This window comes from Scyliorhinus torazame, chromosome 19 (genome assembly GCF_047496885.1).
Source record: "Scyliorhinus torazame isolate Kashiwa2021f chromosome 19, sScyTor2.1, whole genome shotgun sequence".
In the NCBI taxonomy this organism is placed as follows: domain Eukaryota; kingdom Metazoa; phylum Chordata; class Chondrichthyes; order Carcharhiniformes; family Scyliorhinidae; genus Scyliorhinus; species Scyliorhinus torazame.
In genome coordinates this window covers 123,651,112-123,671,459 of record NC_092725.1, presented here as the reverse complement: position 1 = coordinate 123,671,459, position 20,348 = coordinate 123,651,112, and the positions used below count along the sequence as shown (strand labels likewise).

The 20,348-nt window shown below is 49.8% G+C and overlaps 1 protein-coding gene across 4 annotated transcripts in view; it reads right to left on the bottom strand.

Annotated features, from left to right (window-relative positions):
* The window catches only part of ppfia2 (PTPRF interacting protein alpha 2), a 645,248-nt gene extending 643,405 nt beyond the window's left edge, over positions 1-1,843 (bottom strand). For 2 of the 4 annotated variants that reach the window (XM_072485152.1, XM_072485156.1), the window contains exon 1: positions 629-1,517. In XM_072485152.1, coding sequence (XP_072341253.1) covers positions 629-868 — 240 coding nt within the window. In that variant the 5' untranslated portion in view covers positions 869-1,517. Of the gene's footprint in view, positions 1-628; positions 1,518-1,737 lie in introns of those variants that run through there. The other 2 variants (XM_072485153.1, XM_072485155.1) reach the window with 2 other exon arrangements.
* Positions 1,844-20,348: the final 18,505 nt, after the last annotated feature.

The window sequence follows — 20,348 nt, the reverse complement described above, 5'->3', positions numbered from 1 at the left end:
TTTATCATAACATGATTCATACAATAGGTGAGCATTAAAAAGTGAAAACTTGGTCACTGTTTAAGTTAACATTTCGAACTGTTTAATAGTTTATGGCTGCACAGTATATTTTCACCTCTACAAATTATGAACTTTGAGAATAATTTCATATTTATTAAACACAATATCGTAACCACAATTTAATTATTTGTTTAATGGTATGTTACGGACCAAATATTAGATTTGTACCCTGTGTTTTGAAACGGCTAAAACAGTTTGCCTATGAAAAAAATCAGTGAACCAGACGAGAGACTAGATCTATAAATAGGACGCAGTTTAAAATTAATAGATTGGCCATCTTTTCTTCATCCATTTCCCCCTTTAACCCATTGCATATAGTAACATACACCTGCCAAATTGTACCTTATTGGCAAATTCAATGGATACTGCACAGCAACACCTCGTGCATCGACTTCAAAAAACCAATCAAGATCCACCTGGTGGGAAAAGTCATGACAGAAGAATCTTGACGCAAAGAAAATCGAGAAGCGGAAAGATGGCTCCACAGTTGCAATGATGGACATTGCTTGTCAGTTACTGGAGATGTATTTTTTTTTAAGCATCGCTTTCAAAAGTCGGAGGTGCCTACCTGGGGCAGTGCAGAGTTAAGCTGGCGTTGCAGAGAGTCCCTGTCGTAGATGACATCCTGGAGTTTGCCCTGTGCCAGCGCCAAGCTCTCCTGGGTCTCCCGCAGGGTGTCGAGCAGCCGGTCGCGTTCGTCCAGCATGTTGACCATCAGCTGCTCGAAATTGGAGTCCTCCGAGCTGCTCTGGGAGCCCCTCTGGCTGAGGGTGTCCTCGCTGATGGTGGGCATCACCTCACACATCATGGTGGGGCCGAGTCCGAGCCTCGCCGGGCTGGCGGCCGGGCGGGGAGCTTCCAGCCGAAAACAAACAGAATCAAACCAAATCAAGAGCCACGGGCCACACACATGCAAACATGCACACGCCAAAGGGTACACAGTTCAGCTCGCCATTCCTCCTCCGTCCAAGTGGCATCTTAACAGCGCTGACACTGCCCCGTCGCTTGATGCCCCCACCCCCCTCTTTGTATTATCATTTATTTATTTTTTTAACTCTCTGGGTCCTTTCAGAAATGGACAATGACAACCGCAGCGGATCCGCTGCTGTCGCTTCGCTCCTGCGCATTTCCCCGCTCACATGTTCTCCGGGGCGGTTAGTTTCCGTTTCTTTTTTTTTTAAATCAAAACCCACGGTCGCGCGGCGCTGCCGGTAACGGTCGCGGGGACGGAGGCGCCGCAGAGGCTCCAGCGATTGGTCCCTCTTCCTTTTCTCCGCCCGCTCCAGTTATCGCGAAGAGATTGGCGGGGGGGGGGCGGCGGGGTCGATGTGGAATCACTTTGGGAGGGAGGTAAAGAATAATCACTCGATAATGATTCTAATGTGTGCATATATATATATATATAGGTAGAGGGGTCTGACTGGAAGCGGTGCTGAAGAGGGCAAGTTGCAGGCTCGAGCCGGGTGCCGCGCGCCGGGTGACGGCCACAGCGGCGCTCGAGCCCACAGCCACATCCCAAACGGCGGCGGGGCGGGGGGGGGGGCTTCTGCAATCTTCATATAATAACCCCATACTATAATAACATGTGCACGTCTTTCTCTTTTAATTAAAGAAATAATCGAATCAGTGACTCAAGCGGCTCTTTGGAACTGTGGAATTTATTGCATTTGTACTCACCTTACGCGGCTGGCATCGTGACCATCCCGTTTGTATACATACGCGCGCGCGCGTGTGTGTGTGCCCGAGCATGTGTGTGTGTGCAACATGTGACGGTGAACCGTATGCACATTATACCCTCACCAATCTGGGCGGATGCAGAGTTTTATTCGGCATTACCTCATGCCCCCCCCCCCCCCCCGCCACAGTGGGAAGCTTGTCAGCTCCCGAGCGGGCTGCAAACCTTGCCCTCCCGCCCAGATGTTCAGCCTCTCCCTTTCCTTTGCCAGCGGCGGCCTGCCGTGAGCCGAAATTGGCGCGCAGGTTGCCTCTCGGGGTCTTTTATTTTCTGCTGGGGAATGTGTGGCATGATTTTTTTTTTGCTGCTGCTGCGAAAGAAAGCGTGTGCTGTCGGCGGGGGTGATGAGGGCGAGGTCTTCTAAAACACCGCCTTGGTTCTGCAGGGTTCAGATTTAACGAGCGGCAGGGAAAGCAAGGGGATGGGGGGCGTGTGCCACTCCCTGGATCACCACGGTGCAAATATCTGTGACATCCGTAAATATCACCGCTCTGTGAGCGCCCTCTAAAGCAGCTGCATGCCTTCTGAACAATGATGTCATTGTGAAGTATGGATCCCAAGTGTGTGCATGCATTACAATTCATCCAACGTGCATGGCCGGGGCGTTTGCTGCTCTTTAATTTGCAAACAGGTAGGGCATTCAGTCAGTACAACGAGAAGAGGGAAGCATCCGCTGGCAGAGGAACGAGCAGAAGCAACAACAGTCGGTCTGTTGCAAACCGCACGAATTTAGAGAATACAAAACAATAAGCACAATAATGTTTTTTTTGCAGTCTGGAGTGTCAAAAAATAGAGACTTCGGATGCCAGGGAGGGGTGGGACAACAGCCACTTCACTCTCACCACTTCATAGTTGCATTGTTAAAGAATGGTGTAAATCACCGTGTTCTCCTCATGATACAAATTCGTCTCCAACATGACCTATCTCTAAAGGTAATGACGATACGTACAGCATATAAGATTATGTAAGACTTTATCTTGTCCCCTAAAAATTGGTATTATTTTATGGAATCGCCTACAAACTCGTGTCACTGTCGCAGTGTGTGGATAATCTAACTCGAGTTAACAACACCCTATTATTAAATATGGATGAGCAGAAGCACTCAGACAGATATATATATATACAGAGAGAACGCATATAACGCGCGATCCAAATTTGGGTAGGCATTTTTCAGGTGTGGTTTCAATATTGAAACCTGGGGGATGGGACGCGACTGGTCGGGAAAAAATGAACAGCTACCAAATAAAATTACTGGAGAGTAATATTTCCGATTGCCAAATGTGAAAAGTGTAATGCGCTAGCGGAAATAAAAATATTAATCAATCGCAATGCACCTGGAATTCTGGTCTTTTCTTGTATAAGACCGTTACCTCCCTATTTCTTTTTAGGAATTTAGGAATCCAACTGTATCGAAGTTGGCTTTTTAGGATACACCCAAAATACTGCTTGCCCCAAACGGAAATAAGCACAGTTTGACTTGGTTCTGGGAAATCAGGTGAGACAATAGCATGAGAAAATAGAAGTATGTTTGAGAAATAAAGATCTTAGCATTGTTCGGTTCATTCTAAGTGTCGAAAGCGATAATGGAGAGTTATGAGAGCGCTGGAGAGCTAAAGAGACCAAATTCAGCAAGATAAAATGCAACAAAACTAAACTAAGCGGAAAAGTGGACAAATAGTTTTACTGATCGGCTATGGGAAATTTTAAATATGAAATGCATAGATGACTAAATAAATACATTCCTATGAGATAACACTCAGGTGTATCAAAGTATTGAGTTTGAAAACTGAATTGAAACATGAAAGCATACAATAAATAAGGTTAGAGCTCTCATTCAAGTGTGTAGTGGGAAGGTAGAAAGTAAAATTAGAAGGGCAAAATAGAAACGCGGCAGAAGACTGAATGATATAAAAGGAAATAGTAATGATAGTTTCGTATGCATAAAAAAGACAAACAAATAGTTAAAGAGACGGTAGGGCTTCTCCAATGAAAGTACGCAACATGGTGTCAGTCTTGGCTCAGTGAAAGTACTCTTGCCCCACTCCATAAATATGGGGCTCAATTGTTCCTGTACTTTGGAGGTGGGCTAAGAGGCTGGAGGGGTCACAATATCCGATGGGAAGACGACGAGACAGAAGCCCGATGCCTTCTCGCTGTCTCTGAATATTGCAAAGGGGCAAAGTTATGGCGGAAGACGCTGCACTTCCACGAGGCGGGCAGGCTGATTGGAAAGGGTTTACAAGGGTTTTCAGATTCTTCCAGGCGTGCACGTACTTATGGGATTTCAGTGCCTCACCAGGTATAACCAAACGGAGAGCAAGCAGGTTAGTTCGGGATACAAATGGCAGCCATCGTGAGCAATGGCGTGCCTTGGCACAGAGGGTGCAACACAGCGAGCATTGGGTATAGAGAAAGGGAAAAGGTGCCAGAGCTGAAGGGCAGACTGCCAGAGTGGCATATCGGTGCTGGCACTTTTTTGAGTAGAAAAAAGGCTGGGAAGTGCCCCCGGAAACTGAATGAACCTGCAAGCCATTGACCTTGTTCATTGATGTTTGAGTCATCCAGTGGGAATGAGCAGCAGAGAGGAAGAGAGCTGCAGCAACACGCAGAAAGGCACCAAACAGAGGGACAGCAGGAGTGCCAGCCTTGGAACGGGGAGGGAAAGAGCACAGAGGGCATGCAAATCAGCCTTCAGCATGGAGAGGAAATTACCCACCTGAGAGGGTAATATACACCATAGGTCAGCTACCTTTTGATGTCAAAGTAGCAGTGTCGCCAAGGACTGTGCCTCTCTGGGGAGGCCGTTACAGAGATGTGTGCCATGCTAAAGAACAATATGAACCTCAGTGTCTGGGGGTTGAACGTCCATGTCTCTATATCATTGAAGGGTTTATGTGTGAGATCTTCTAGTCTTCGGCATTTCGCTGCATTAAGTTGGTCACCAATGCAAGTTCAAGAGGGACAGCCAGCACCAGCGCTTTTGCACTGATGCTGATAGTCAATAAAAAGACCCATTGGATTTGAGGTCTTCTCTGGATTCCACCAGGTGCAGACTGTCATCAACTGCAGGCATGTGGCCATCAATGCTCCCACAGTCAATGTTGCAATCTCCATGGAGACCAATAACTTTTTTTAAAAATCAAACTTCCGGTGACTGACTGAAAGGATTACACGTCGCGATTTCAAGTCGTAACAAACTAAAATATTCCAGGTGACAACTTAAACTTTAAAGTATGAAAACTTTTCCCGTTAACATTTAAAACAACTGAAAACCCCCCTCCATGTTCATACTTCCTCTACCCCTTAAGTAAACTGATCATTCTCCAGGAACTAGTCCAAGGTGATTGTCAGTTCCTGAGGACTTGCTTCCGTTTCTTTTCCAGCTGGGTAATTCCTAATCACAGAACTGAATTTCGTGGTGAGGAACGAATTGGAGATTCTTCCGTCTAGCCAAACCTAGCCACATATTCCAGCCTTGTTCAAACCCTCATAGACTTGGTCTCTTCAATCCAAGTGCAACTCCCACCCAAATTCTGCGTGGTGTTAAATAGCGGCGTATTGCCTCCATCTCTCTGCTCGTTCTCGACTGACAGCGTCATTGAGGCTCCCTGATATGTTTTGAAAAGCTGAACCCTGATCCTACCATGGCTTCATATGGACTCTCTCAAAGCACATCTCCACGGCAACGTGAATTACATTGGGATTTTATCCAGCTAATCAGCTATCCTCTAGACCCCAACTCCATTCTATTTTGGAATTAAATAGACAGTTTAAAGGAGAACCGATAATAAAACCTGGCATTCCCAAACAGGATTCTGGGACTTGGGGGACTAATAGTCTCTCCACATCAGCACAGCGGCTCAGTTCATTGTAAATATCTTGCAACTTCTTCCCAGTCAAGGCTTGTTATCCACAGAATTCAGATCAGATAACATGACTCTTTAATTCCCCCATTTTACCTTAAATTAAAGACACAGTCGCAAAACGTAACAATCTTCTAAATGTTGCATGTGTAACAAAGGATTCCACTCGCTCAATGTACAACTGATCTGCAAACATTTCCTTCAGGCGCATGTTTGGTACCCTGGTAGCAGCCATAGAACCTACATACAAAAGCAGTCCCATTGACCTTTTCAGACACTCACTGCACCTCCAATGATGAATACTCAATGACAAAGGCTATTCACTGAAGATGTGACTACTAACGCCTGTGAAGAACCCTAGCTCTGATACAGAAGTGAGAAATAACAGTTGCCTTGGCACAGCTCGAACATCAAGCAGGCCATAGGGATTTTATAGATGCAGTTCAGATCGGTCTGATGGAGACCTAAAGTATGCCCCAGCAAGAATCTCCAAGAACAATCATTGTGGTGTACTGTCCCTTAAACAACCTGGAGCGTGGTGTGCTGTGCCTTAAACAACCTGGAGCGATTGAGGAGCACAATAATGAGGAGATAGAACTGCCGATGAATAGATGGATCAAAATGATGACCAGATGCAGATTTCTGTGTAGCCATGGGGACCACAGGCAAGATGCTATGCCTTACGCACTAGGGATGCATGGAAATATTAATAAAGGCACGGTCCATGTGATCCTTAGTGACAGATCCATGCAGTGCAATAAAAATCACTACTGATTAAACCTAGTAATGCCTCCTTCGTTAACCTAGCCATTTACCTGGCCCCAGTGGAAAGGACAATCTCACGGTGTGCTCCACCCGTCAAAGCCTTTGCACAGTGGTCCTGAAGTCCAAACGGCTGCCAAGAGGTGTGAGGAAATTCAGGCATCAACACATGAGAAATGTAATTGTTTTAATCATTTTAAAGGCTTCAGAATTCAAAAAAGAAAGTAACCCTCGAACCCCAATTGCAGCCAAGTCCTCTTAAACTTCTTACATGTGCTCTTAAATCTTTGCTTTCTACTTTCAGCTGAATCTCTGACCTTGCTGCGCTGTGATTTGGGATGATCTTGGCCACGATGTACTGGTTCCCTGAAGCCTAGAGAGTCCCAGTAAATTGAGGGCCTCTTGCATTTGTAGGAGTCTCCTGGGTCACAGCCTCTGCCAGATGTTCCTTCACCTCCTGATGTAGTGCCAGTATCTGTGTATCTGTCACCTTGCTGACCACTCTAGGGGCATATCTTCAGCCTGAGATTTAGCATCCCCGGTTCTTCCCGCAGTGTCAGTGCCTTCGGATGTCACAGCCTCCATCAGCTGTTCAGGCGGGTCTGTGGTACTCACCAGGTTATGATCCCAGATCTACTTGTGAACGAACACACACTCACCAACTTGAGAGTATTGGTGTTGGTGGAAGGTGCAGGAGAACAATATGTTGGCGCACCCTTTGAGGCTCCCTCCTTGTCCTCAGGGGTGGGCGGCCGCCTCTGTTTTCTGCAGCTGGGTGTGTTTACCTTTGACCCATGTGACTACTCTTCAAAAATAATTTTTTGCCACAAGTCGCTTTAAGATGCCCTGAGGTTATGAAAGACAGAATATAAATGCGATTTCTTTGTTTCCAATTTTGAATGATGAAGAAAGGGTGGATTTATTAAATCAATATTTTGCATTCATTCCCAAATGTTTTTATCAAATGTTGGTGGAAGTTAAACTATAGGGTGGTTAGAATTTTAAATTGTGACACGCCCTAAGTTGGCGGGATCCTCTGTAATGCTTAGATACATGGCATATACATTAGTCATGACTATGGCTAAGATGATCATATGAATGATCTATGATTAAGATCATCATGTGAATGATCGGAGCCAGCAACTGCCCAAAGGTGAATTCCCAAACCGAAAATTAGGGAACACCAGCAATTGTCAGGATCGATGATACTACTGGCAGTATAGGTGGTTACCTGTGTAGTGCCCGTGTTTCTTCCAGACACAAAGGACCTTAAAGCTAAAGAAATGTTAATTACATTATAAATGACCAAGTGCCATCCATGTCCCGGGAAGAAAATGCCATTATTTCTACTATGTGGCGACAATGAATGAGATTTAGATCAGAATTAACATTTTTAAAACCTAAGATGTGGATAAATAGTTATGTTTGAAATTTTTTTTTAAATCAAAATGCTAGAAGCCCCAGAAAATTACCATTAATTAGCCTTTTAATGTTGTAAATTGGCCGCCTGCTTTCAGTAAACATGTTGGGCTCCCCCTCCCCATGCCTTTCATCAACATTTTCCCACCCTCCCATCTCCTAGCCTGTTTCCAATGGGCTGGTAAAAGTCTGCCATAGTTTTATTTTCAAAAAGTGCAATCTTTGTGCACTTAATAAAAGTGATAATTTTATTTCTCCAACTATCAATAAAAGCAGTTGGTGGATGAATCCACATTCATTCCACTCAATACTGAAAGTTTAGGATAAATACAGTGCAAATATTTAAGCTGAATATATTTTGCACCAGACGGACACCCATATGTCCTGATCAAGAAAGCAAATTAAATTCTTCTCCCAGATGTTCTTCAGTGTGACAACCCTGTGATAGTCAGCCAAGTTTACAGATGAAATACTGATGTAGGAAACTAACTCTAGTAATATGGTTATTTATTCATGGCTAGATTTATGAATAAAAGATGCTTCAGTCAATCAATCTAATCAAATGTATTTAATGTCTGAAGAAATGAATGAGAATCAGTGTGGAATATAGTTAGACTTTAGCAAAGTCTTTCGAGGTAACTTGACTAAATAGGAAGAAATTCAGGCAAATTTTGACAAACCAAAATTAGCATTAAAGGGTGACAAGAACCTGAAAATAGAGTCTCTAGACTTGAATCCTTGGTAACACTGATGCTTTGATATCTGCCATTTTTCAACTGGCTCCACAAAAATAATGCAGACCGCTCTGTTTCATCTCCCTCCACTATACTCCCTGTCAATTGTGTGTCAAAATCTGGCTCCAACTCCATCTACAAGTTTGCTGATGACATGACCTTAGTGGGTTGGATCTCAAACAACGATGATTCAGAATACACGAGGGAGATAGAGAACCTAGTGGTGTGGTGTAATGACAACAATCTCTTCCTCAACGTCAGCAAAAGTAAGGAACTGGTCTGAGGTTATTCATGAAGGCCCACCTTCTGAATCTTGCCCCTCGCCTGAGGTATGGTGATTCTCAGTCAAATCACAACCAATCAGCTTCCCCCCCTCAAAGGGTAAAGCGCCTATGGCCATCTGGGACTAGGGTGAGCCACCAAGTAGCAAGTGCTGCCTGGGATGAGGTGGCAGCAGTCAGCTCGGGCAGTGTGACAAGAAGGATTGGCCTCCAGTGCTGGAAGAAGGTCAATGACCTTCTTCCTGACCTGTCGATGGCACATGCACAGCCATGCTGCCTTGTCCCGTGTGCTGATCCCGAGACATGGCCTCATTAGAGAGGTAGAACTCGGGAGAGCTGGTGGCCACCGTCACCGACCCATGGGATGGATCCGGGTTGGCACTCCCCAGTGACTGAGGGCGTTGACACGATGGTGCAGTCATTAGGTTGCCGATGCACTACAGAGCTTGTCCCAGTCGCAGGTGGACATTATCGAGCCACTGCAAAGCGTGACCTGGTCATTGGGGGATGTGTCCCAGTCACTGAGGAGAATCGCTGAGGGCGAGGGTGCTTGCATCGGGGTGCGTCGATAATGCAGAGCCAGATAATGCAGGGGCAGCCGTTGCTCGAACCAGCCGCCCCCTCCATCCCAAGGCGGCCTGCAGGGTCCTATGGGCACTGACCAGGAGAAGGGGATGCTGAGTGCCAACCCAGACAAGTCCCATGGGGCAGCGATGAAGGCCACCAGGTCTCCTGAGTTCCATCCCTCTGATGATGTTGCATCTCAGCGTCAGCAAACTGGACAGGGCGGAACAGCTGTGCATGTGCCATCGAAAGGTGAGCCAAGGCCCTCCGGTCCCAGAGCCCTCAGAGGACGACCGCCAGGGCATCGAAGGCCACAGGACAATTAAGCAGCTGGCTGCGTCGACCTCAGATGTGCACTCTGGGGAGGCATCTAGATGTGATGATAGAGCTTGGAAGGCCAAGGACACCAAGGATAACTGAGGGCACCGGGGGAGGAGGGAACAGGGTAGGTAGGGATTGGGTGGTTGTGTGAGGGTTGGTGGGCAGTACCATTGGGAGATTGGGGACCTGTATTGAACAATAAACACTCTTGTGCACAACCAGTAGGAAACCTTGTCACTCTCTTCCGCAATGCACCCCCATGTGCAGGTGATGGGTGTGAGCGAGCACTCAGCAGACAGACAGGGGTCAGACTATGGCATAGACTGAGGAGCACCAGCGCCCAGCTCTCTGCGGGTTATCATCACTCCCCTGCCCTCGACAGTAACCCACTGACAGTGCCGACATAGTCCCAGCACGCTGGAGTCATGTGACACATACACTGTGTCGCATATAACGGCACGTATTTTATCTATGGCCATACCAGAAAATTGGGAAGGCTCCTGCTATTTGGGATAGGTAGTCCCTTATGTGCATCACATTCAGCAATTGCAGGACCAATCACCATCACAGGACGACATGAAGTGTTGTGACATGGACACAAATGCTGGGAATAATGATACCACCATTAGGAATAGCCACTAATGCATACGAACTACGTGAACTACGAGACATCCTTGAGCAGGTAGCTAATGACACTGCAGAAGCTGTTAACCAGATAGAAACTGAGATGGTTACTATAAGCTGGTTTAGCACACTGGGCTAAATCGCTGGCTTTTAAAGCAGACCAAGGCAGGCCAGCAGCACGGTTCGATTCCTGTACCAGCCTCCCCGAACAGGTGCTGGAATGTGGTGACTAGGGGCTTTTCACAGTAACTTCGTTGAAGCCTACTCGTGACAATAAGCGATTTTTGGGGCAGCATGGTAGCATTGTGGATAGCACACTTGCTTCACAGCTCCAGGGTCCCAGGTTAGATTCCGGCTTGGGTCACTGTCTATGCGGAGTCTGCACATCCTCCCCGTGTGTGTGTGGGTTTCCTCCGGGTGCTCCGGTTTCCTCCCACAGCCCAAATATGTGCAGGTTAGGTGGATTTGCCATGCTAAATTGCCCTTAGTGTCCAAAATTGCCCTTAGTGTTGGGTGGTGTTGTTGGGTTATGGGGATAGGGTGGAGGTGTTGACCTTGGGTGGGGTGCTCTTTCCAAGAGCCGGTGCAGACTCGATGGGCTGAATGGCCTCCTTCTTCTATGTAAATTCTATGAAGAGCGGTTGCGCTGCAGAATAGAATGACTCTTGATTTCTTGTCAGCTGAAAAGGGAGTGCACTGATTGGAAGTGACTGTTGCACATACATCCCTGATAACTCAGAAAAATTGATAACCTGGAGGATCACATTCGTAGAGAGGTGACAAGATTACTCGAAAATGAGGGATGGGACTTTGGCTTTGGATGGTAGGATCGTCAGAACAGAGGATTGTGTTCTGGATTATAATCACCATTGTAATCTTGATTGTCGTATGGTTACTGTTTTAATATTGCGCAAGATATTTTTATTGTACTAACACAGGAGAACAGCCCTAGCCGCCTTGCCTCCTTGTTACCAGCTCTTAACACGCAGGGAACTGTCATACATCCGTTCCCTTACATTATAAACCACCCTTCTCTACGGAGGACATGATAATTTACTAAAAGGTGTTGATTACAAGATCAACAAGGAGGGATTTTTGGAAGGGAAGTTAATGAGTTACCAATTTAGAAGCATGCTGGGAATATTGACTATATTTTAACACTGCTTCTGAGCGAAAATAAGTAGGTCAAGTAATGTAAACTAAATACTGCTTAGTATTTTGTACTCTGCATTATTACGATAATAAGTTGTTCTTCCGAAGGACAACAAAATGCGTACTCGAATTGTTTTTAAACCAAGGGCAAAACATTCATATTTCCTCTTGCGTATGTTCCCAAGCTTTATTTCTTCAAAGTTGTTCATTTCAACCTATAAATATAATGGTTTTTGACTGCATAACTCAGAGTGCAGTGCCTTGGCTTTGCAGCTGAAACACTCTCTCTCCACAAGTATATTCGTGTAAATAAATTTCCTTAAAATCGAACTTCGAGGAATTTGTCTTTATTAGGATTTCCACGACACCCTGGGAAGGTGGGAAATGGGTGTGGTGGGTGGGTAAGGATGCGAAGATGAACCAGGCCATGACCTAGGTGAAGCGGGCCTCCCTGGCCCTCTGGCCTTGCCGGGACCTCACAGCTGCTGCCTGTTCTTCAGCCTCGGGCTGGGCCTCAGGTTCCTCCCCAGCCTCCTCCTCCAGCCCCAGCTAGTCCAGCACCCCCTCATCATTCTCGTTCCCGTCCCCCTCCTCCTCGTCCTCCTCCTCCTTGGAAATGGCCACATGTTCCTCGTCACCAGCCTCCAGCTCGTCGCCCCGTTGCTGTGCGAGGTTGTGGAGGTCACAGCAGGCCACAACAAAGTGAGCGACCCTCCGGGTGGTGTACTGGAGGCATCTTGAGGAGTCTGACGCCCCGCTCAATGACAGCCCGGGTGGCCGCATGGGCCTCACTGCATCAGGTATCCGCTTTGGTCTCCAGTCATGAGCCTGGGCCCTTATCCCCCAATAGCCAGCCGTCCATTCTGGGGTGCTCCTCGAAGAGGGCAGGGATGCCTGGGCACTTTGCTGGGCTTCGACCATGTCAGAAACGATGTCCACCCGGACAATCAGGGCATTCGTCACCTGACGGATGCACCTGTGGGCTGTGGCCCGTGAGATGAAACACAGGTCCCCACTTGAGCCCTGGAATGATCACGAAGCGCAAAAGGTCAGGGCTGTGGTGACCTTGATGGCCACCGGGAGCAGGTGTCCTCCTCCTCCACGTGGTGCCAAGTCGGTAAGGATATGGCACACGTGCCGCAACGCCTCCTTGTTGAGGCGGAGCCTCCTGCGGCATGTGCTGTACGTCATTTGTTCAAAGGACCAGCGGCACCTGTACACCTTGGGCCATCGCGGGACACCCCCTCTGGGTCCCTCCCTAGCCTGATTGGTGGGTGGATCCTCAGGGCGTGGGGCGAGGTCCAGCACATGGGCCGCCGCCTCGAGCCTCTGCAGACACTGCTGCTGCCTCCTTCTCCGGCTGGCAACATCGCATAGTACTAACACCACGAGGCAACCTCTGCGTCCAACATCATTGCCGTAGCGTTCAATGTCTGTAAAGAAGTGAGAGAAGGTGTTCGACTGACAAACAGCAATGCATCCCACCCTCCGGACCCTCCAATCCCCCACTGATCACCCCCCCACCCTCTCACCCCCACCCGGAACACCCTGCCCACGCACACCCGACTGCAGCTGGCCCCCCTCATCAGGCCCCAGACCTTGTACTCCGGACACCCACTCACAACGTCAACCAGACCGGGCACTGGTTCCCTCCCTGTGGCACGCACCCACCCTCCGGCCGTGGACATGTCCCCCAGAGCTATTTCCCATCCCCTGGGTGTTTGAATGTTGGCTGCTGCGTCCATGGTGTCACCTCCAGTGTTCTGGCACACTGGCCAGGCATCAAGCTGTGATTGGGATGCTGGGCAATGACTCCCACATGCTACATGGCCCACTTACCCACGGGAATCCACTTGGGTTGTGTGAAGAGCACATTTAACCACGATTGACAAATTCCTATTAGCAATAGCCTTCAGCCATACGGCCAGAGGCTTCGGCATTCGATGGGTGTTATGGGTGGTTGGTGGGGCAGACAGGCAGGGACAAGGGTTGCCGCAGGAACGGGTACACAAGATCCAGGGTTGGCATGGTGGTGCAGTAAGTGGTTGCCTCCCCCCAGCACGCCACCTCCCCAACCCTCCCATGGTGGCCCATCCCTGCGGAGCTCCCCCATCTTCTGCCGAGGGTCCCCCAGCCCCCGCCAAGCACAAGGGCAGGAAGCCCAGCTCCCTGGGCTCTTTGCCTGTGAGCAAGGATGGCTACTCACCTCCTCAGCTGCCCACAGAGGCTTTCTGCCAGGTTCACATTTTTAAAAAGGAGTACTAATCGGTGCCAGCGTGACGACTTGCTGGGGAGGCTGGTGAATGACGGGAAGCCATTGGATAAGGGGTGGCTCTCGTTAATTGTATGGAAGTGGAGCTTAAGTGGTGATAATTGGTTTCTCGTCACAAGGTCCCGATTTTGCCTACGGGAGCGGGTCGGTTGCATCGAGAACTGTTTGGCGCCTGGCACGGGTCTCCTTTATGGTTCGCTTGAGCGAGAGCATAACGAGATCGGACGATCGCACCCAGCAATTCTGACAACTGAATTAGGTTGGCACTTATTCATTTCATGATTAGTTTATGGTTAAGTCAATAAATACAAGGCAGGTCCTACCAAACAAGCCAACATGGTATATATGTTCAAAAAACTAAAAAGCAAACCAGGCCATCAATAGACTTTGTAATATTACACAGATAACCGGTTAGATAATAGATAATCAAGATCAAACCTGAAAATTATTTACACAAAAATAATCCAGCAACTTTTAAATGGAAGTAACATCTCAAATAGACTTTGGCAAGATCTATGACATTGCATTCTGAGATTTTCACAAAGTCTTCAATTTTTACCTGAAATGCTGCTACACAAACACAATCCAGTGAATATGCTATGTAAATCTTGGATCTGGTTAAGCAATTGGTCTGGTTAAGCAATTGGTTGAAATAGTGCACTGTTTGAGTGTGTGGTGGTGACTGGGGAGATATGCTGAATGGACTGCACCGACAGTTTTTATTAATGATGCAACCATCAATTCACACAGAGAGTTGAAGTGAACCGTGGCTTTAATCAACTAGAACAGTGCCTGCCTGAGACTGCTCTGCACTGAGAGCCGCCTACAGGGCAGCTGCTCCTTATACCTCCCCTCAAGGGGGCGGAGCCAGGGGCAGAGCCCACAAGGGCACCAACATGATACAATCGGTGCAGTACAGTACAATGGTCCATAGGTGGAGCCCACATGGACAACAGCATAGTACAATGTAGTACAGTGGTGAATGGTTATCAAAGAACAAAGAACAAAGAACAAAGAAATGTACAGCACAGGAACAGGCCCTTCGGCCCTCCAAGCCCATGCCGACCATGCTGCCCGACTAAACTACAATCTTCTACACTTCCTGGGTCCGTATCCCTCTATTCCCATCTTATTCATGTATTTGTCAAGATGCCCCTTAAATGTCACTATCATCCCTGCTTCCACCACCTCCTCCGGTAGCGAGTTCCAGGCACCCACTACCCTCTGCGTAAAAAACTTGCCTCGTACATCTACTCTAAACCTTGCCCCTCTCACCTTAAACCTATGCCCCCTAGTAATTGACCCCTCTACCCTGGGGAAATGCCTCTGACTATCCACTCTGTCTATGCCCCTCATAATTTTGTATACTTCTAACAGGTCTCCCCTCAACCTCCTTCGTTCCAGTGAGAACAAACCGAGTTTATTCAACCGCTCCTCATAGCTAATGCCCTCCATACCAGGCAACATTCTGGTAAATCTCTTCTGCACCCTCTCTAAAGCCTCCACATCCTTCTGGTAGTGTGGCGACCAGAATTGAACACTATACTCCAAGTGTGGCCTAACTAAGGTTCTATACAGCTGCAACATGACTTGCCAATTCTTATACTCAATGCCCCGGCCAATGAAGGCAAGCATGCCGTATGCCTTCTTGACTACCTTCTCCACCTGTGTTGCCCCTTTCAGTGACCTGTGGACCTGTACTCCTCGATCTCTTTGACTTTCAATACTCTTGAGGGTTCTACCATTCACCGTATATTCCCTACCTGCATTAGACCTTCCAAAATGCATTACCTCACATTTGTCCGGATTAAATTCCATCTGCCATCTCTCTGCCCAAGTCTCCAAACAATCTAAATCCTGCTGTATCCTCCGACAGTCCTCATCGCTATCCGCAATTCCACCAACCTTTGTGTCGTCTGCAAACTTACTAATCAGACCAGTTACATTTTCCTCCAAATCATTTATATATACTACAAAGAGCAAAGGCCCCAGCACTGATGGAACACCACAGGGATCATAATGCGTTCACCACATTCTCCCCCTGTTAAAAAAATTGAAGTCCGGCAGGGGTGAAGGGCTCACAGGTTGAGTCTGTCCGGCGCCCTGATCATGCGCTGCGATCGCCTGAGCTCTGGTTTCGCAGCGGGCACAGGTGTCGAACTCGTCGATGCGGGCACGGGTGTGGACTCCGGGAGCATGTCCTCTGGAGCTTCATCCCTGTAGGCCGGCGTTGGAGGCAGGGGGTATAGGAGGCCATGTAGGGGCGGGGTCGCTGTTCAGTGTTGGTTGGGGGGGGTTAGGTGATGGTAGGGGATCCTGCGGGTGCCAGGTCCCGGAGGGAGACCGTATCCTGTCAGCCGTCGGGGTGCGCTACGTATGCATACTGGGGCTTGGTGTGAATGAGCTGGACTTTCTCGACCAGGGGGTCGGACTTATGGCTCCTTACGTGTTTCCGGAGTAGTACGGGCCCCGGTGTCTTCAGCCAGGACGGAAGCGTGACCCCGGAGGTAGATTTCCTAGGGAAAACAAACAGGCAGTCATGAGGCGTCTCGTTCATGGCTGTGCAAAGAAGTGACCTAATGGAGTGGAGCGCGTCGGGGAGGACCTCCTGCCAGAGGAAACTGGGAGATTCCTAGACCATAGGGCCGGGAGTATGGCCTTCCACGCCGTTGCGTTCTCCCTCTCCATCTGTCCATTTCCCCGGGGGTTGTAACTGGTAGTCCTGCTCGAGGCGATGCCCTTACCAAGCAGGTACTGACGCAGTTCGTCGTTCATAAACGAGGAGCCCCAGTCACTGTGGACGTAAGTGGGGAAACCGAACAAGGTGAAGATACGATGTAGGGCCTTAATGACGGTGGCCGCGATCATGTCGGGGCAAGGGATTGCAAAGGGAAAGCGGGAGAACTCGTCAACGACGTTGAGGAAATACGTGTTTCAGTTGTGAGAGGGGAGGGGCCCTTTGAAGTAGATACTGAGGCACTCAAAGGGCAGGGGTGCCTTTACCAGGTGGGCCTTATCCGGTCGATAGAAATGCGGCTTACACTCCGCACAGACTTGACAGTCCCTGGTCATAGCCCTGACCTCCTCGGTGGAGAGGGGCAGGTTGCGGGCCTTGATGTAGTGGAGAAGCCGGGTGGCCCCTGGGTGGCAGAGGTCATCGTGGATGGCCCGCAGTCGGTCATCTTACAAGTTGGTACATGTGCCGCGGGACAGGGCATCTGGGGGCTCGTTGAGCTTCCCAGGACGATACACTATGTCGTAATTATAGGTGGAGAGTTCGATCCTCCACCTCAAGATTTTATTGTTCTTGATCTTGCCCCGCTGTGTATTGTCGAACATGAAGGCTACCGACCGTTGGTCGGTGACGAGGGTGAACCTCTCACCAGCGAGTAGTGCCTCCAGTGCATTATAGCTTCCACGATGGCTTGAGCTTCTTTTCCGACTGAGGAATGTCGAATTTCGGAGGCTTTGAGGGTACGGGAGAAAAATGCTACTGGCCTGCCTGCCTGGTTAAGGGTGGCAGCGAGGGTGACCACTGACGCGTCGCTCTCCAGCTGGAAGGGGACGGACTCGTCCACCGCGCGCATCGCGGCTTTGGCAATATCTGCCTTGATGCGGCTGAAGGCCAGGCGGGCCTCAGCCTCCAGAGGGAAGATGGTAGCTGTGATCAGTGCATGGGCTTTGTCCGCATAGTTGGGGACCCACTGGGCATAATAGGAAAAGAACCCAAGGCACCTTTTCAGGGCCTTGGGGCAGTGGGGAAGGGGGAGTTGCAGGAGGGGGCGCGCATAGGGTCGGGGTCGGGCCCTAGAACTCCGTTTTCCACGACATAGCCGAGGATGGCGGGTCTGGTTGTGCGGAAAACGCATTTCTCCCTGTTATAAGTGAGGTTGTGGGCTTGGGCAGTTTGGAGATACTTCTGGATGTTGGCGTCGTGGCCCTGCTGGTCGTGGCCGCAGATGGTGACGTTGTCCAAGTATGGAAATGTGGCCCGCATTGGTCCGCCATTCGGCCCATCGTTCTTTGGAAGACCGAGACCCCGTTGGTTACCCAGAGGAAGTGGAAGAGGCGGTCGTCTGCCTCAAAGGCCGTGTAGGGGTGGTCCTCCGGGCGGATTGGGAGCTGGTGGTATGCATACTTCAGATCTACCGTGGAGAACACCCGGTAGTGTGCAATCTGATTAACCATGTCCGCTATCCGAGGAAGGGGTACGCATCCAGGTGCGTATACCGGTTTAGGTTTGGCTGTAATCTACAACCATCCGGTTCTTTTCCCCGGTCCTGACGACCACCGCCTGGACTCTCCAGGGCTGTTACTGGCCTCGATGATTCCTTCCCGCAAGAGCCGCTGGACCTCGGGCATGATAAAGGTCCTGTCCTGGATACTGTACCGCCTGCTCCTGGTGGCGACGGGTTTACAGTCGGCAGTGAGATTCGCGAATAGCGGGGGAGGGTCGACCTTCAGGGTCGCGAGGCTACAAACGGTGAGGGGTGGGCGGGGCCCGGGTGGGCGGGGCCCACCAAACTTTAGGGTCAGGCTCCTGAGGTTGCACTGGAAGTCCAGTCCCAACAGAAGAGGAGCGCAGAGATCGGGGAGTACATATAGTTTAAAGTTAGCATATTCAACGCCCTGTATCGCGAGGTTCACGACCGTGTAACCCCGGATCTGCACTGAGTGTGATCCGGAAGCGAGGGAGATTGTTTGAGATGCGGGGGAGATTTGGAGGGAACAGCGCCTTTCCGTGTCTGGGTGAACGAAGCTCTCCGTGCTCCCGGAGTCAAACAGACAGGGCGTTTCGTGCCCATTGACCCGGATGGTCATCATGGAGTCCCTGAAGTGCTTTGGGCGTGACTGGTCAAGGGTGACCGTGCCGAGTTGCGGGTAGCCGGCGTGGTCGGAGATGGTGGGGTGATCCCAAAGTGGCTACCCCCGTCGGTCGCACGTGTCGGGCGACATTGAAGATGGCGGCCAAGATGGCGGCTCCCATGAGTCGCACATGGCGGGCCGCGTGGGAGACGGCGGCCAAGATGGCGGACCCGTGAGTCACACGTTGTTATAACCTGCCTACTGACGATTGGCTGGGGACTAATGACTATCCCACAATCCTATGGGAGTATGAACTTCCCCAATGAGGGGGGCGGAGAAACTCCTACTATAAATAAGCTGGCCAGTCCAGGAACCAGGAGGAAGGAGAAGGTAGCAAGGGAAGTTACTGCTACTGTTATGTATATATTGTTATAGTAAATAAACGTTATTATTTTGTATCCTTAAAACTCATGCTGGATTCTTCGGGGCCCTTACAAAACACGTGTTGTGTAGAGTTGAAGATGGCTGCCCCCATGGACAACACGAGGCGGGTGACGCGTTCGAAGGGGGCGGAGATAGCAGGAACGCAGCCACGCTGCGGGGTCTGCGGGCTTGTGGGTCTGAGAGTCGGGCCTGTGGTTGGAGAACTTGGACCTGGCCAGGCAAACTTTGGCAAAGTGTCCTTTCTTGCCGCAGTCGCTACAGTTCGCGTTCCGAGCCGGGCAACGCTGCCTGGGATGCTGGCTCTGGCCGCAAAAGTAGCAGAGCAGCCCGCCGGGATGGGTGGGCAGCCGGCCTGGGGTACTCTCTGGTCGGGAGTCCACGAGGGGGTCGCGTGATCGGAGGGGAGAACGTTGAGGCTCTGGAATGCTACTTCTAGGGAGGTGGCTAGTTTTACCGTCTCTTCGAGGTCGAGGGCGCCCTTCTCGAGCAGGCGCTGTCTGACGTAGTTGGACCGGACTCCAGCCACGTAGGTGTCCCGGACGGCGAGTTCCATGTGTTGAGAGGCCGTGACGACCTTGTAGTTGCAGCTTCGCGCGAGGACTTTGAGGTCGCGTAGGTACTCCTCCAGCGAGTCCCCGGGGCGTTGGTGGCGAGTGGTGAGGAGATGCCACGTGAACACTTCATTCACCAGCCTCACGTATAGGCACTTCAGCATCACGGGCACGTCTGCGTATGTGGTCGCTTCCTTGAGTTGCACGGAGATTCGATGGCTCACCCGAGCATGGAGGAGGCTCAGCTTCTGTTCGCCGGTGACGGAGGGCGGGGAGGAGGCCGCAAGGTAGGCCTTGAAACATCGGAGCCAGTGTGAAAAAATCCCTTTGGCTTCCACGGCCTGTGGGTCGAGTTCCAGTCGGTCAGGTTTGAGGGCTGCTTCCATCACGATGTTGTAGTTGATTAAATTGATGCAACCATCAATTCACACGAGACAGAGAATTGACGTGAACAGTGGCTTTAATCAACTAGAACAGTGCCAGCCTGTGACTGCTCTGCACTGAGAGCCGCCTTCAGGGCAGCTGATCTTTATACCTCCCCTCAAGGGGGCGGAGCCAGGGGCGGAGCCCACAAGGGCACCAACATGATACAATCGGTGTAGTACAGTACAATGGTCCATAGGTGGAGCCCACATGGGCAACAGCATAGTATAATGTAGTACAGTGGTGAATGATTACCATAATACGTTCACCACAATTAAGAAGGGGCAGCACGATAGCATAGTGGTTAGCACAGTTAAAACAAAAGATGGCGCTGGAG